The sequence below is a fragment of the Diospyros lotus genome, chromosome 4 (genome assembly GCF_014633365.1).
Source record: "Diospyros lotus cultivar Yz01 chromosome 4, ASM1463336v1, whole genome shotgun sequence".
In the NCBI taxonomy this organism is placed as follows: domain Eukaryota; kingdom Viridiplantae; phylum Streptophyta; class Magnoliopsida; order Ericales; family Ebenaceae; genus Diospyros; species Diospyros lotus.
Window position 1 is genome coordinate 25,015,399 of NC_068341.1, and position 15,595 is coordinate 25,030,993.

General features: G+C 36.3%; 1 protein-coding gene across 4 annotated transcripts; it reads right to left on the minus strand.

The window, feature by feature from the left end:
• Window positions 1-469: 469 nt before the first annotated feature.
• LOC127799960 (PHD finger protein EHD3) lies at window positions 470-13,943 on the minus strand. Of its 4 annotated transcripts, none has more exons than XM_052334271.1 (6): window positions 13,830-13,943; window positions 13,277-13,645; window positions 11,165-11,389; window positions 10,735-11,064; window positions 6,519-6,608; window positions 470-1,827 (listed from the first exon to the last, which is right to left on the minus strand). In XM_052334271.1, the coding sequence occupies exons 2-6, from the start codon at window positions 13,529-13,531 to the stop codon at window positions 949-951; spliced, it is 1,779 nt and encodes a 592-aa protein (XP_052190231.1). In that variant the 5' UTR covers window positions 13,532-13,645; window positions 13,830-13,943; the 3' UTR covers window positions 470-948. The 4 variants fall into 4 exon arrangements, with proteins under 4 accessions (XP_052190231.1, XP_052190232.1, XP_052190233.1 ...); XM_052334272.1 differs by lacking the exon at window positions 13,830-13,943 and having other exon boundaries at window positions 470-813; window positions 940-1,827; window positions 13,277-13,821; XM_052334273.1 differs by lacking the exon at window positions 13,830-13,943 and having other exon boundaries at window positions 470-1,824; window positions 13,277-13,821.
• Window positions 13,944-15,595: the final 1,652 nt, after the last annotated feature.

Consider the following 15,595-nt stretch of genomic DNA (forward strand, 5'->3'; position numbering starts at 1 on the left):
TATATACAGCATCTACAGTAATTCATTACTTGAGACTTAGCGAAGATCCATCAAATAAACAAGGACATAATCATCCATGGATTTGAAGAAATAGAATGCACCATGTTTCTCCTCCTACTTGGCATCTGATACAAAAAAACATGCATAATATAAGAGAACTGTGAAAACTAATTCACACAACAAAATGGTCTACACTGAAGGCGCAGGTTGTGTATCAAAGACTATGACAAGCTCATCCTGCAAGTATAAAACCTGTAAAATCCAAAAACAAATCCATTCATAGGATCCTGATATTTGGTCCAATTTCTCCGACCAAATGTGTGGCCGAATGGGGGTGAAAACCCTATTACACCCACAAATTCGGTCCAACCCCAATCGGCTCACACATTCAATTCATTCTCAGAAATCAGACCAAATATCATTATTTTTTCCCTACAATTCACATTATGAAAGCAGCAGCAGCATCATGAAAGCCAAATACAAATATATCATCTAGAAAACTTCATTGAAGCTTAAAATACAATCATCCACAGGCATCGAGCATATTCTGTAACCAAAAAAGAAGAAAGAAAAGACCTTCCGCTTTTCTTGCAAGGAAAGGTTGATGAAGAGAACTTCATTCTACAACAAATTGCCTTTAGATTCTGACATCCCTCCCTAAGAAAGATCTGTACTGCTACAAATACAACATCCCAAGTCGTCTATTCAGCAGTAGCTTCTGGGTTCTGTACTGAGATTGAAATGCTCTCTCACTGCTCTTGAATCCTCCTCAACTTCACTTCATTAGTTACAATGGCAGAATCCTAACTTTCCCTGTATTGATCAGTCGGCTGAGTCTAAGGAAGTTTACAGGCTACCAAAAAAAGGGGGTAAATCCCCCAAACTATGCAGAAAAACAAAAAAAAAAGCGTCTACATCTGAGATCCACATATAGGATACTTTTTTCGTTTAACTCTTCTTGTCAGTTGCAGCCATTTTCTCCTCGTTATTGAGAGTTTTGGCAGCATTTAGAAGCATGTCCACTCCACCAGATTTATCCATCAACTCTAAATTCTCTTCCGGCTTGCTTTCAAGATTCTTTGGCGATCCTTTCCCATCTTCACCACTCTTTCTCAGTTTAGTTTGGTTTTTCTCATACACCTTTTTTGCCTTGCGTATTCGCTTGATCTCAGGATAACATTTTTGGCAAAACCATTTCCCTCGAGGGATTGAAGTGCGTGGCGGCTGCATACAATAAGTATGGTATGCATGATCACACCCATCGCACAGAACAATATTATCATCATCTCGGTCAGTGAGGCATCCTCTGCACAGACAAGAGGGGCAGTACCAACAGTGACCATAAGCAATTAGTTGCTTGCTTGTGAGGCATCTCGCATGGTAGTACATGTGAGGGCATAAGGCATGGCCACATACCACCAAATTCTCAGTATTGTCAACTTCATTCTGACAAACATTGCAGCAGGGCAAGGATTTTCCTTCTTTAAGTAGTTGGAGCCCATGTTCTGCTTCTTTTGTCGGATCATTTTCAATTCCAATGTGTGGAACTGTAGAGGCATTGAGCTTCGCACACACTACACAACTGTCATGGGCCAAATCAATGCCACTGGCCATGCACTTAGCACAGTACCAACTTTTTGAAGGAATTTCTTCAACAGGAGGCTGAATGCAGGAAACATGATACATCTCCTCACATGAATCGCATACCAGATAGTCCCTTCCTTCTGCCTTTTGTCCACATTGACGGCAAGGGCAACTCAAATACACATCATAGGCCTCTGATTGCTCTGGTTTAGTTTGGATACCCGATTCTCCAGTACGAAACTGCTAGCAACAACAAGCAACTATATTGTTACCAACAAGTCACCAACATAAAAGCAAATTCTAATCATAAGTTCAAAGCATTTGTAGGCATAAGTTCAAAATAATTCAACCATCCAATAAATGGTTTAGGATTTTCTCACCACTCACAAGATCCAGATATCAAAATCTAACAAATTTAACAGCTTAAAAAATATTGAACAATAAAAAGTGTGTCGAGAATAAATTGTGCTCTAACAGAAGTTAACTAGGTTTACAAATACTCATAATGCTTAGTGTCCCTAATCCCTTTGCAAATTCCAGGATTTTTTGTCTAGATGTGTTCTTGGATTACAGTCTTCAATAAAAAAAAAACCCATCATAGTATATATAATAAAAGAGATCATGGTGAACAGCTAAAGTAGGCAAGGAGGTCAAGACAAGGCATAAAGAAAAACCAATTTCCAACCTCACTTGAAAAGGCTCTGATTTGGAACAAAAATAATTATCAAAGGAAAAGTTTACCCTTTTAGTCCAGTGCTTCTAAATAAAGCTTATTAAATGATGAAATAAATTCATCTTATACAATAGTCTATAACATAGAGACGCCCAAGGGAACCTCTTATTCAATCTAATTAGACCAGCACAACAGGTATCTTAAGCATTCTATTTATTTCGCTGCTATTTATTTGCGTCCAACATTAAATTCCAGTTGTACTCAATGTTCATATGCGGGGTTGGCAAATGGGCGTTGGGAGACCCAACCCGAACTAATAATACCCCATTTAAGGATTTTAAATGTGTACAAACAGGTACATTGTATATTCAGGTATCACAAGGAACACATTGGGACCTGTGTAACCCGCTAGTCTCTTTTTACACAAATTGTCCGTATAATGTTCTTATTTACAGAGGGCTGCCACTGGGTATAAAAATGTAAGATTCACGGAATTAGGGTTTCAAACTTCACAATCCACATTTAACTCCCTCAAGGTTTTCATCTTTCTCCGATAGCCCCCAAATCAATCCCTCATCAGAACCATTACTTGTGGCTACCATTGTCCTGCTCACGGCCAACATTGTGGATTGCCATGATCATTCTCTGCAACTACTTCTTCAGCATCACATATGACTATCTAGGTATGACTGGTTTTGCAGTTTCATTCTTCTAATTGTGATAGAACCACAGATCTAAAAAGACATGGATCTATCCCAGATTTACAGATGAAGACATGGATCATCCTAGATCTCTACATCTATTCCTTACCAGATATGCTCTTTCTTAGATCTGGGTTGTAGCATAATTTTTTTTATTTTCTTAGATCTTTACAGCAGAAAAATAGAGAAGCAAGTTGATTTAAAAGCTAAACTCTGTGGTGGATCCAGTGAAATTAAATATAACACCCTGTAATTTAATGATCTTGATTAAGGATAATTGGAACGGTGATTGGGCATTAAGAGTAATTAAAGGAAAATTGAGGAGAAAAAGTAAGAATAGAATTTCAGAATTCAGTTGGGATCAAGTAACTGATGCCACGCCTAAAGGCATCAGGCGCATAATGATCGCCTGAAGAACCAACCTGAATTAAGGGCCTAAGGACACTACCTGAAGAACATCAGGGGATGGATCAGGCAACTGTTGCTCACCTAATGGCTGAAAGAACCAGCACCTGAAGGTAAGAAACAGGTGACAGTTTGATTGCCTGACAGTTCCAGGAGATGCCAAATGTGAACAGTTTTGAGCTGATTTTGATGCCAAATGATAATCAAATTACATGGTATTGAAAACATGGTTTTAGAATAATATTAGGCACATGTTAGAAGCCTTAAACAAATTAAAAACAACAAATTTAAGGATCAAAGATGTGAACAAGTAGCATTTTGATACATTACCAAATAACTTTGAATTGGTGAATTCAATTGTTGCTAAGTGTGGGAGACCTAGTAGGGATATTATAAGGGGGAATATTAGTCACTTGCTAATGACCTGGGAGTTTGCAATTAGCAAGAGAATCGGATCAATTTGAATTAATCATAAGAGAGAGAAAGGAAAGGATCACTAAACTAGCTCTCCAAAGGTAAAGGAGAACTAACATTGCTACAAAAAGAGCAAATTTCTAAGGATTTGAAGGCAAGTAATCTCTGCAAAGCTGGTTCTAAGGTAAAAGAGAGAGCCAAACGATTTGTCTTGCACTCAAACCCTAGAAAAAGAGATAAAAGGGAGGGAAGAAAATGGTGTCTTTTGGGCACCAAATAAAATGGGAGAAATCAGATTTCTCTATCATTTCTCTTGTATTTTCGGATTTGAAGATGAGAGAATAGAAGAGAGTGATTCCATGAAGCTTGGGGCATTTCTTGCGTGGTTTGGGAGCTTCCCACCCAAGGTAAGTGGAAAACCACATGTTCTTCATGGCTTGATGATTATATATCACTTATGGTTGATATATATGCGTATGGGTGGTTTAAATCCATATTTATAGGGTGAAAAACACACTGATCTAGAGTATCTTCGCTGTTGATGGCATCAACGAGTTAAATTAAACATGGTAAAGGAAATATGTTAAGGGTTAAAATACCTAATGATGTTGAGTTTAATCCCTGTTCTAGGAACAAAAAATGGATTGATTTGTGATGATTTATGACTTTTATTCCACACCTCTGATTTCATAGCATCATGTTGGTATAGCATGGCATGGTTTGAGAACGCATGATGTTGAGATGCATTGTTATTGTGTTAAATAAATATCATGCTATGTGGGCTATGCATACAAATCCTGAGGCAAGTAATACCCGATGAGGGACCATCAACTTAGTGGGATTGGTAACATTGGTTTGTGTGATGTTGGATGTCAAGATGAGAATGCATGGGGTTACCATCCTGAGGAAACCAATTTACTATTAGTTGGAAAGCCTTGGAGAGGCTCAAAAAATGTCTAGGATGCATTCATGTATTGAGTGTTGCATGTTGACTTAACAGGGTCGTCATCCTCATCCCATAAATGAGTGTTGCATGTTGACTTAACAGGGTGTCATCCTCATCCCATAAACATTTTTTTTAGAATTGCAATGAGGAGATCAGGAGCTTAGGCGCATGGAGATGTACATCTTTGGTGCATATTTTATAGTTAGGAGTTTGATAGTGTAGATCTGGTGATTTTCATATTGTCATGTGCTACAAAGAACCCTAAGATGCTATCTTTAGCCTATGTAATGAGTTTTGGGTAAAGGATAAATCATATAAGAGTTCTGGAGTGAATTAAGTTGAGTCTCGTGATGGAAATGCACTCTGTTTTAGCATTCTAGGAAGGACAGCCACCAGAGGGCTTCAATAGTTGAAACAGGTGATTGATTAAGCACCTGAAGGGCTTCAAGTAATGAATAGGCAACTGATTCAATGCCTGATATGATGAACCAGCACCTGATTCTATGAACAGGTGACTGACAGACCAACTGGTGCACAGAAACGAGATTTTCATAAAAATCAGATCTGTGTTGACAACCCAACTTGAAATCAGAACACCCATGTACAAATAAAGGTTTTCAGGATAACCTTAATAGACTTGGGCTTGATCCAGTATACGTTGAATGACTGCCCAGCAAAGGGAATCACTGGATTCCCTAACATAACCTCTGATGTGCAATATCCAGTTGAGGGGTAGGCAGGCTTTACAATAATGGGAAATGGTTTTTTTTTTTTTTAAATGAAAAATTTTAACCACATATTTTATTGATGGCTAAATGGCATTAATCAAGGGTTCTAAAGTAAGGGTATTCACATTAAGCATTCCTTTGTCTCAAGAATTTGTACTTGTTTGATTTCAATGTAAAGTTTGATGTATGAACTGTAGTTTGTATTAGTATTTGTATTTTAATTCAATTTGTATTAGTGTGTGGATTGTGAAGTAATTTACAACAAATCAAACATTTTTATATGATGGAAATGGTATTTTTTTATTTTTTATAATGATGCTTGATTAGAGTTATGTTAATTGTTTAGAAATTTAAATTATATGATGATTTTTTATTAATTTTATTTGCTTTGAAATTAAGGAGCTTAGTTCATGGATATTATCATGAATGGATGATTTGTAAATATTTTTATAATTGTGTAATTATTTTCTGAATTTTTGGTAAATATGATTTTTTTAGTGTATTTTATTATGTTTATTGGTATATAATTTTATATTTTAAACTAATTAAATTGGAGTTGTAAAGGATATGCAAAATTGGTTAAATAATCTAAATTTTGAATGTTTTGACAAGCAAAGAATTCGCTCTTGGTGTTAATTACATTAACAGGGAGGTGGGCGTGGGGTTTTGGTTTCATTAACAGGTAGTGCTGCTAAAATGTGGTTAAACGGGTTGGGGTATAGAGGGCTGGTTGGTAGTGCCGCAGGCAATTAATGGGGTATTGTTTAAATGTGTGGATGGGGTTAGCATCCCCCACCAATACCCTACCCATTGGCATCACTAACCATATGCATGCGGGAAAATCAACCAATTCTACAGGAAAAAAATCAAATACCTTAAAGGTGCACAAGACAGGGCCCAACAAATAAATGAAAAGATTTCTGGTTAAGATAAACGTCTCATGAGGAAACCAAGAGGTACTGCAGATCTTAGTCATAACAAGCGATACAAGCAAAGATAAATCTTTAGAGAACTAGAACCCAAGAATTTCAGAGTGAGAGCAATACAGCAAATTAATTCATATTTACCAGTTCAGAGTAAGTAGTCCTTGACTTGTCTGAAAGGCTCTTTGCAAGAGAAACCATCTCCGTACCAGCCTTATGAAGCTTAATCCATAGCTGTAAAAAATATGAATATTTGATATAACCGGGGAAGCAAAATTGCCTTATCTTAAAGGAACAAGAATACGTCACAATAAAACATAATATCATAACTGACAAGCAAAACTATCTGTCATCCAGAGGAATGTCTTCATTGCCCAAGGTGTTGTATGATGTGATCTATAAAGAACTTATCAAAATAATCCAAGAAAATAACACGTCACAGTTCTCACAGAGATTTTTAACTACATTACAAGCTTATATTGAATGGCCAACCTCACCTAGGGAGGGAGGGAGAAGCAGAAAGCAGTGGAAGAAAGGACTGAACAAAACAACAGAAGGGTGAAAAAAAAGGCAGCAACAAATTTATCAGTCACGAAAGAAAAACTAACATAAAACTGAAATAAATGTCTATATAACGTAGAAAATTAGAAAAGTGTTTGTCATTCCATTGTCATTAACAACACAGCCAAGGCAGCAACAGCTTCAGTATCTTGTGATATCCTTTGTGCATTCTCCTCCGCATGATACCTACCTATTTCCAAGCATCTAATAGAAATAGTTTCAATATCTTAAAAAAGGTACAATCTGGCAAAGCAAGGCTGTCCTTAAGAAGCTCCACAAGTCCCATGAGCAAACTAAATCATTTTATATGCCTCGGCCAATCTGAGGTCTAGCAATCCAGATCCTTATTAGCACCCAATTTACTTGAAAAATCTCAAAACACAAGCCCCTTCACCAACACTTCAGCTGCTGCCAATGGAGCATACATAAGACAGTAAGCCAATAGGCCAAGTCCCAGACACCATATCCCTTTCACCAGTCACAGCCCAACCTCAATTGAAAATGCAGTACACCCTTGAATTGCCACAACCCCTCAAACTGGACCTCCACCCATCCCCCCTTTCTTCCCCTCCCCTCCCCTCCCACAGGAAGACCCAAAACATCCCCAAAACAAAAATATCAAATTCAAATCAATTCAAGAGGCATTACCCCTTGAAGTCAAGACCATCATCTAGATTGAATCAAGACTCCCCAGAATATCCACCACCATCTTCAAGAAAATCCACAACCTGCAAGTAACATCTCAGCATATCCAAAGGGTCAAGTATAGCATCCAATAGAACACCTGCAGACACTACTAGTATGTATACTTTGAGGTGAAATTTATGCTAGATCACTTCCCTGTCAATGATTCAAATCTTCACAATCTATCTCTTCAGCAATCAAGCTTGCCATGACTCTTCAAATGCCAACCTCACTGAGATAGCACGAGTCTTTAATCTCTCTTCCAAAGGATCAAGTTATCAAAATACCAATCTCATGAATATCATACCCATAATCTCTCTCCCTAAGAATCAAGACTCAATTGTGCATGGTAGCTAATTAGCTGACCTGCCCACAACCAGTTGTCATAAAGATATTTCACGATAGACCTTTGGGCCATTAAAGGATCTCTCCACCTCAGTGCTTCATTATCTATTGGTCACAAGGAAGCTCAGAGCACATCCTTAGCTTAGCTGATAGAACTCTCCACCTAAGTCTCTATCACCATTACAAACCTTACACTTCTAACAACTTGACTGATAAAACCCTTAGCCAAATTCTCTGCTGACCATCAACTCCATCAGCATGCAAAGGCAAGGCCTCCACTTAAGTTGCATCCACTATAATGTGTTCCCTAGAATCTAATTATTGATCTCCAATCATGACAACCTAAACTGAGGCAGGGCCAAGTCTCTATCAAGAGACAATTAGATATGGAATTGTATCTTGGAGGCTATATCTTCGAGTTTATTGAGACCCTACTCCTCCCTTGAAAAAGTGTGGTCTCAACCAACCACAAGAGAACGAGTTCAATTTAACATGGGTTCTCTACATTAATACCATCATAACTATTAGTGTTATCTCCATAATTGTCCATCGTACCATCAATAGAGTATCATAACTAACAGCCCACATCCCATGGGCATTGATATCATGGCTTGGACATCAAAATCAATCATCAGAAGAGGAACAACCTCTGTATTTAAGCTAATACATTGTCCTTCTAAAAACTCGAAGGCTCTCTCCCTCACTCTCCCCCCATTGCTCCTATCTAGTAAGTGCATACTTCTCTATTTTTCCAGCTCTGCAGTCTAATTTACTTGACACCTTCTAAATTCTCAACCAACCTCTCTCCACCAACTCATTTCTAACTCTCTCTAATTATACTTCACTATGGAAGTGATGCTTGTTGAGCGTTGTGACAACTAAAAGTCTATAAAATCCTCCCAGAATTGCCATTAGGCCACATATTAAACAACTACAACAGCATCAAACAAGGAATAGAGCTCTAAAGTTTACACCTACTATAGTGGTGCCTCAAGATCCCTAGGTAAGGACTGATTGAATGTCAAACTGCTAAGAGGGCAACACTGAATGAGGAGCAAGTCTCAACAAATAAGAAGGCCTAACCAAGAGAGTACTAGCCCCCAAGTGCACTCATCAGCCGAGGCCAACAATCCCTTCACTAGCAAAACCATATGAGAATCTCTGCAATCATAAAAGACAAGCCGAACATCAATCACCCATCTCCCCACCCTAAAAATAAAAAATAAAAACAAAAAAAGAAGGCCCAAAATCACAATTGCCCACACAAAAACACCGATCCACACTTTAAGGCTAAAAGATGAGGGCATCAAGCTTCTTAGACAAACACCTAGATTAGGAACTAGCCTTGATGTCACACTACTAGTTTAAATGTTTTCACACCACCTACTGCAGTCAAGCTCTTCAACAAATAACCCTATGAACCCTCCATTCTTGTTCACAAAATTGGAAGACAAACCTTGACTGAAATCCTTAGAAGACACCTCCCCAATCTGAACGAGGAAACTGCAGCCTATGGCAACCCCAAATCCAGTGCTAAAGAGGACATAAGCCAAGAATGAAAAGAACAACCAAAAAACAGGTTGTTTTCCCCAAGTGCTGGACTGCACAGTGCCTGAATTAAGCCTCATATTACCTGGACTTGGGTATAAGTATCAAATGGAAGGGCAATCCAAAAGTGTGCTTCCATGCATTGACAGCTTTTTAACTATTAAATCTTAGAAAGTTAAAACATCTATTTGGGATGGGTACAGGGACACTTGAAGAGCTAAACGTAAGACATGTTATACAGCATTCTATAATACGATATTATTATTGTTTCATCTACATCAAATCAAGGGAAGATTAGAAGGAGGTTGATATTCCAAGATTAGAAAAGTCTTGAAAACTCTTCTTTTGGTATGAATTTAAGATTCCTTTCTTCAAATGTTGATAAAATTAGAAGATTTAATTTCCAATTTGAGTATCATCATCAAACAGATGGCCATACCCTTGTCATTCCCATATCTAATAGACATGAGAAGAAGAAAAGGAAGACAGCAGTGTGTCACAAGTGCACACACGTGCACACAGGTGACAGGGAGAGACGCTAAAAGGAAGATCATGAGAGAATCAGATTCCTCAACTCAATAACTAATCATTTTGCAACAATCCTTACATAGTAGTGTATTTTTGTATACTCACATAGAAAATTTAGGAAATAATAACATATCCTTCCAAATGAAAATATATAAAAACAAATTAATAGGAAACAAATAAAAAATTAATCTCCTAACTAAATGCTGATTCTAATTTATTTGCTTCCTTCCTCATCCCCGTCATACTTCCTGCAGAGTGCATATCTCTGCACCAGAGGAAAAGCGATGCTATGAATTAGATTTATCCAGGATCAAAATAATAGAACCCCTGATTCTGATTATTTGCTTCCTTCTTCAATCTCCATTGCGCTCCCGGCAGAGTACATATCTCTGCACGAGAGGAAATGTGATCCCATGAGTTGCTTTATCCAGGATCAAAACACTAGACCCCATTATAAAAATCCGCTTTATGTGAACAATTGGATGAGTACTCAATTTACAGATACTTCCAATCTTCTTTGGGTGGAAAACATTTTGAGGCACATGGGTAATAGCAGGTCGACAAGAGCAATGACAAGAGAGACAGAAGATGAGAAGTAGATGCAAGAAATTTCTCATGCTGTTTTTGATGTTAGTTATTAGAAGAAACATGAGCAAATTAAAGACAATGTACTTATTGAAGAGTAAACATGTACTTGTTGCATGTCAGACTGAAACAGCATAGGCGAACGCTCATAAGCTCCCTCTTTCATCCTTGAGTTCATAAGATTAATGCCCAAAAAGCTATCAACTTTTATCCCTTGAAAATTTTGCAAGAGCAGGCCACAAAGTTGAGCAAACTTTTCTGACATTACAACATCAAAGAAAGCACGTCGACATAAATCAGAAGTTGTACTGTTTGACTTATTTAATGGGCCATTGGATGTTACATCTGCATCCTCTTTAGAGGAACTATAGGTTCCATTGACCGCCCCCACTGTTTGTGGAGGGCATTTGTCAGTGCCATCTGAAGAATGAACAGCTTCCTGCAAAACCAAGCCACGTAAGGGCAAAATAAAAATGAAGAAAAAATAGTCATAAAACCACAACTATCATCCAAAACTTCCATTCTTGTGAAAGATGTACCTTAGATGCTGCACTGCAGCCACCATCTGGATGAAACAGAAGTCCCTGGAAACTGGTATCACTGTCACCTAATGACTGGTACATTTGTTCCAGGACAATTTTTCTCCATCTATCCAGTGGGCAATCCTCTGAATGATCCCTAACAGCACCTAACTCCATACTAGGACAATTAACCTGCTCAAGAAGACTCTTACATAGAACCCCGCCCTTCATTTCTGCTAATGTCTGCAAGAAGCCAAATTAACCTAAAATATCTTAGCAAAGCAACTGCCAGAATAAATTTTCAAAAACAGAATCAGGAAGGTGAATGCTAAATACATCTGCCAAACAAAATAGCAGAATTTTTGGATTCTAAAACCATCCTAAAGATTAAGGAAACATGCCAATTTTATGTAAACACCAGATAAATGGAAGCACAACTGCTATACCTGGCTATATAGATGGCAACCCATAAAACTCTATAATCACCCATAACTAACTATAGAAAAGCAAAAGTGACAATATACAATATCAAATACATTCAATAAGGATCCTTAACAGAATCAAAAAGTGAACAAGCTATGCAAATGATTAGTACTTTTTAAACATAATAAGGACCATACTATAAATAAATAAATAAAAAGAGGTCTCTCATCCAACAAGCACATGAGCAAGAACTCATAAATATCACATTCTTAATCCAACAACTGAAAGTTTTGATAAATACTACAACATTTGAGCATTATGTTCATAGCGATTGTTAGTAAAAACATTTATGGTCTACATAATTATCCCATAGAAATCAAAAAAGTTCCATGAGCGCTTGCACTAAATTCAAGATGTATAATGGTTTCTCATACCAGCATTAATTCCTTTTGGTTTTTAAGCTAGCAACCAATTTTCCTTTAACCTGTAGGTGCAGGAAAAATCTCACGGAACTAGATTTTGCATTTAGAAGAAAAGAAGATAGATTAGTTATAAGAGGAAGGAAGAGGAGAAAAACCAAGAGCAAGCCTCAGGAATGAAATGTCCGAATAATTCACTAGAGGGACCTTGGATGGTCTAAGTGTTTCAACAATAGAAAAATATAAGCAGCTGTTAAAAAGACTAAGGTCAAGCCAGATCAAAGAAGCACATCTAAAGGTTTAACTGTTTAATAAGTTGTTATTGCAAGCTTCTATATTTATAAAGGACCTATACTTGTTATTGAAGAACTTCGAAGAAACCCTACTGTAGGACTTAAGCAAATGTAATCTCTTAACATTTAGATAAAAGCAACCAAGCATAGGGAACAAACACAATTATTAGGGGGAAAAAACACCTATGTCGATTATTTTACCATCTTTAAAGTAAATTGAAGATAGTGGACATAATGCAGACCAAAATACAGTTAACAACACCATTGATAAAAATTTAGACCATCTCTCTCCCTACTGCATAATGGATGGACATGTTTACCAAGAACAATGGAGTTCTAAAGGATATTCCCAGTGTATGAGACTCTCTCTACTTTGTGATGGTTGGGGAATGGTCATTCTGGCCCGCAGCAAATGATAAACTGAAGTCTCTTATGTAGATGTTAAGTAAATGCTCAGGCTATCCAAAAGATTTGTTTATCAAATTATAAGGTTTCTGCCACAGTTCCATTTTCACACCTTTACTGTCATTTCTAATAGATTCATTCCCATGTGCAATAAAAAAATAAGTGTTTGAAAACCTGTTAGAATCTGAAGCACCATCCATATCCAAAGAGTTCAATTTTAGATTGATGAACTCAATGAACCACTGTTGTAGCTAAATAGTTGACAAGATTCCACCACACAAGGGATACTTGCTAATCCCCAAATCTAAAGCCCGCTTGTTTACATGGAAAACTAAATACCAAACACATGATTTCTCCATCAAAATCACAAGAATTGTTCACGTTTTATAGAAGATTTGTTTTAAACCAATTCAGCATACCTTAGTGGCTTTGTAAGCCAAAGCATTAAACATCCTAAACATTAAAAAGTCAAGTAGTACAGAATCTTGAAATGGAACACTAAAGATAACCAAAAAGAAAATCAAGGCAATTCTAGAACATCCATGAATATACATCATTTACAGGTGGATTTTTCAAATAACAAAATGAACCTTAAGCTTCTTCAGGCCGACTGAATCTGCAGCAACCTTCCCATCCTCAAGCAGCTTAGTCTCCATACCGGCCATGTTAGCATGCTTTCGCCTCTTGTACGTCCGAAAACCCTCGGAAGAAGACCCTGCAGAATTTCCATCACCACCAGCGCCATTCTCACCTTCAATTCCAACCCCATTTACGGCATCAACACTGCAATTCACGACCCCTATTGAACCCTCCGCACCACCCCCCTCCCTCCCCTCGCCAACCATTTCCCACTCCCCAAACAACAAAACCCTAAATTCCCAACACTGTCGAGCATAAAATTAGGGTTCCAGTTCCATCACAAACACCCAAGCCCAGAACCATCCAACGCGTCAACCTTTCTGCAAACACACAAGTACCCACTTGAGCACATTTACGGAACAAACAAAATCCAAGCACAATTCCAAGCCTCAAAGAAAAAAGCTGGACTTCAAGTTCACATGCACAAAATTTTTTCTAGACACACCCAATTTGTATCTCTAAATAAATGCAGATAAAGCTACAGCGAGAGAAGCGGGGACTTACCAGAGTTCGAAGTTAAAGCATAAGAAGAAAATGCGCATAAGAAGAAAATGAACCCTAGACTCCATTTCTTACAGCCTGGTTAATTAATTTGTGTTTTGAACATCATCGTTTTCAAAATATAAAATTCGTTGTGTTCAAACTCAATTTTCAATTACGTGTTTAGTTTAGGGTTCAGGGTTTAATTTTTGTTTTTCTAGTTTTAAATTATTTTTATTTTATTTAATTCATTTAGGTTTAATATTAGAGACAAAAACTATTATTTTGTCTTTAAAAGATAAAAAATTCATCCGATTTCATCACAAAAATGAAGAAAATATTTAGAGGCTGAAGATTTTTTTTTATCATTTTTTAAAAACAGACTGAATATTTTTTGTCTTTATTTAAAATATTATTTTTAAATTAAAGAGATAAATTAAATAGAAAATTAGTTTTAGAGAGATAGTTAAGTGGGGGGCGGGGGAGGGGGTCATGGAGAATCTTTCAAATTTTGAATGTAGAAAGGGCCTTTTAGATATATATATATATATATATATGATAATAAGTTATGTAATTTTGTGTCTTTGAATCACAATAAGCTAAATTTTGTATCGGTAAATCATAGAATTTGATTTTTTATCTTGCACAAGTCTCCACCTGTAATTTAATTTTTTTTGTCAAAATTGAGGGCACAAAAAGCTTAGGACCCTGCAAAGGTAATAATCCTAAATTATGTAATTTTGTATTATGAGGTAATCGATAATAAAGTAGAATAGTTGTAGAAGTTAGGATTAACAATCATTAGTGATTATTGGATAAAGTGGCATTTGTAATACCACCAAATAATTGATCTTAAGTTTGCAAATGCTGTAAGAGAGAAAGAAAAGTAAAAAACAAGTAAAAATCTTTTTATCAACTTTACAAGAAAAGAAAAAAAGGCAATGAACTTTTGGCTAATACAGCGTTAGTTCTCTTTTCCTTGTGATTTTGGAAGAGAATAGTGGAAAAAGAGAAGGTCCTATATTAGTTAATCTGAGCATAAGGGATTTTGAGTTAGGTACTTTTACTGTAAAAAAATTATAATTAGTGACTAATTTTAGAGATATTTCTTTTATTTATGTAGAAATAGAAATAGAGACGAATTATAGAGAAAATTAATAATTTGTATTTTAATAATAATAGAATAATAACACAAACAAAATTAGAGATGAAATTTTTTCGTCTCCATAAAAAAATACACCATTTGTCTCTAATATCATTGCTAATTAGGAAAAACTCATGAAAGGCGAAAAATATTTAGAGGCCAAAAATTCCGTCTCCATAGAAAAATACGAAATCGGTCTCTAATTCTATCTTTAATTGGGAAAAATATGTAGAGATGAAAATATTTTTATGTTAAAAGGCAAAAAAAATTATTATTATTATTATTTAATTAAAAAATATTTCCATCTATGAAAAAATACACAATCTATAATGACCAATTATTGGGTCTATGTCATTATTAATATTTTTATTTTATTTTGGTGTATAGATATATATATATATATATCTTGGTCTTATAAAGAAATTTAAAGGTTGACAATTTAATAAAATTGGTTAATGATTTAATGAAATAGGGCCAATGTGAAAAGGCCCAAGGCATTGGATAGCTAGAGTTAAATAAACTCATTTTAAATGGATTGGATCTAAGTCATACGGGTTATGGATTTAATTAAATTCAAATAGAATTGGGTCAAGTTAAAAAGCACACTCTTTGGGCTTTAAGTGAGTTGGGCCTAATTAATAAGAGT

Coding starts and splice junctions, on each gene's coding strand:
- LOC127799960 (XM_052334271.1), bottom strand. CDS start 13,531: ATGGTTGGCGAGGGGAGGGAGGGGGGTGGTGCGGAGGGTTCAATAGGG. Junction 11,390..13,276: donor TCGGCCTGAAGAAGCTTAAG/GTTCATTTTGTT, acceptor GGCTTCTTGCAG/ACATTAGCAGAAATGAAGGG. Junction 6,609..10,734: donor TTCAGTCTGACATGCAACAA/GTACATGTTTAC, acceptor TATTTTTTACAG/CTATGGATTAAGCTTCATAA.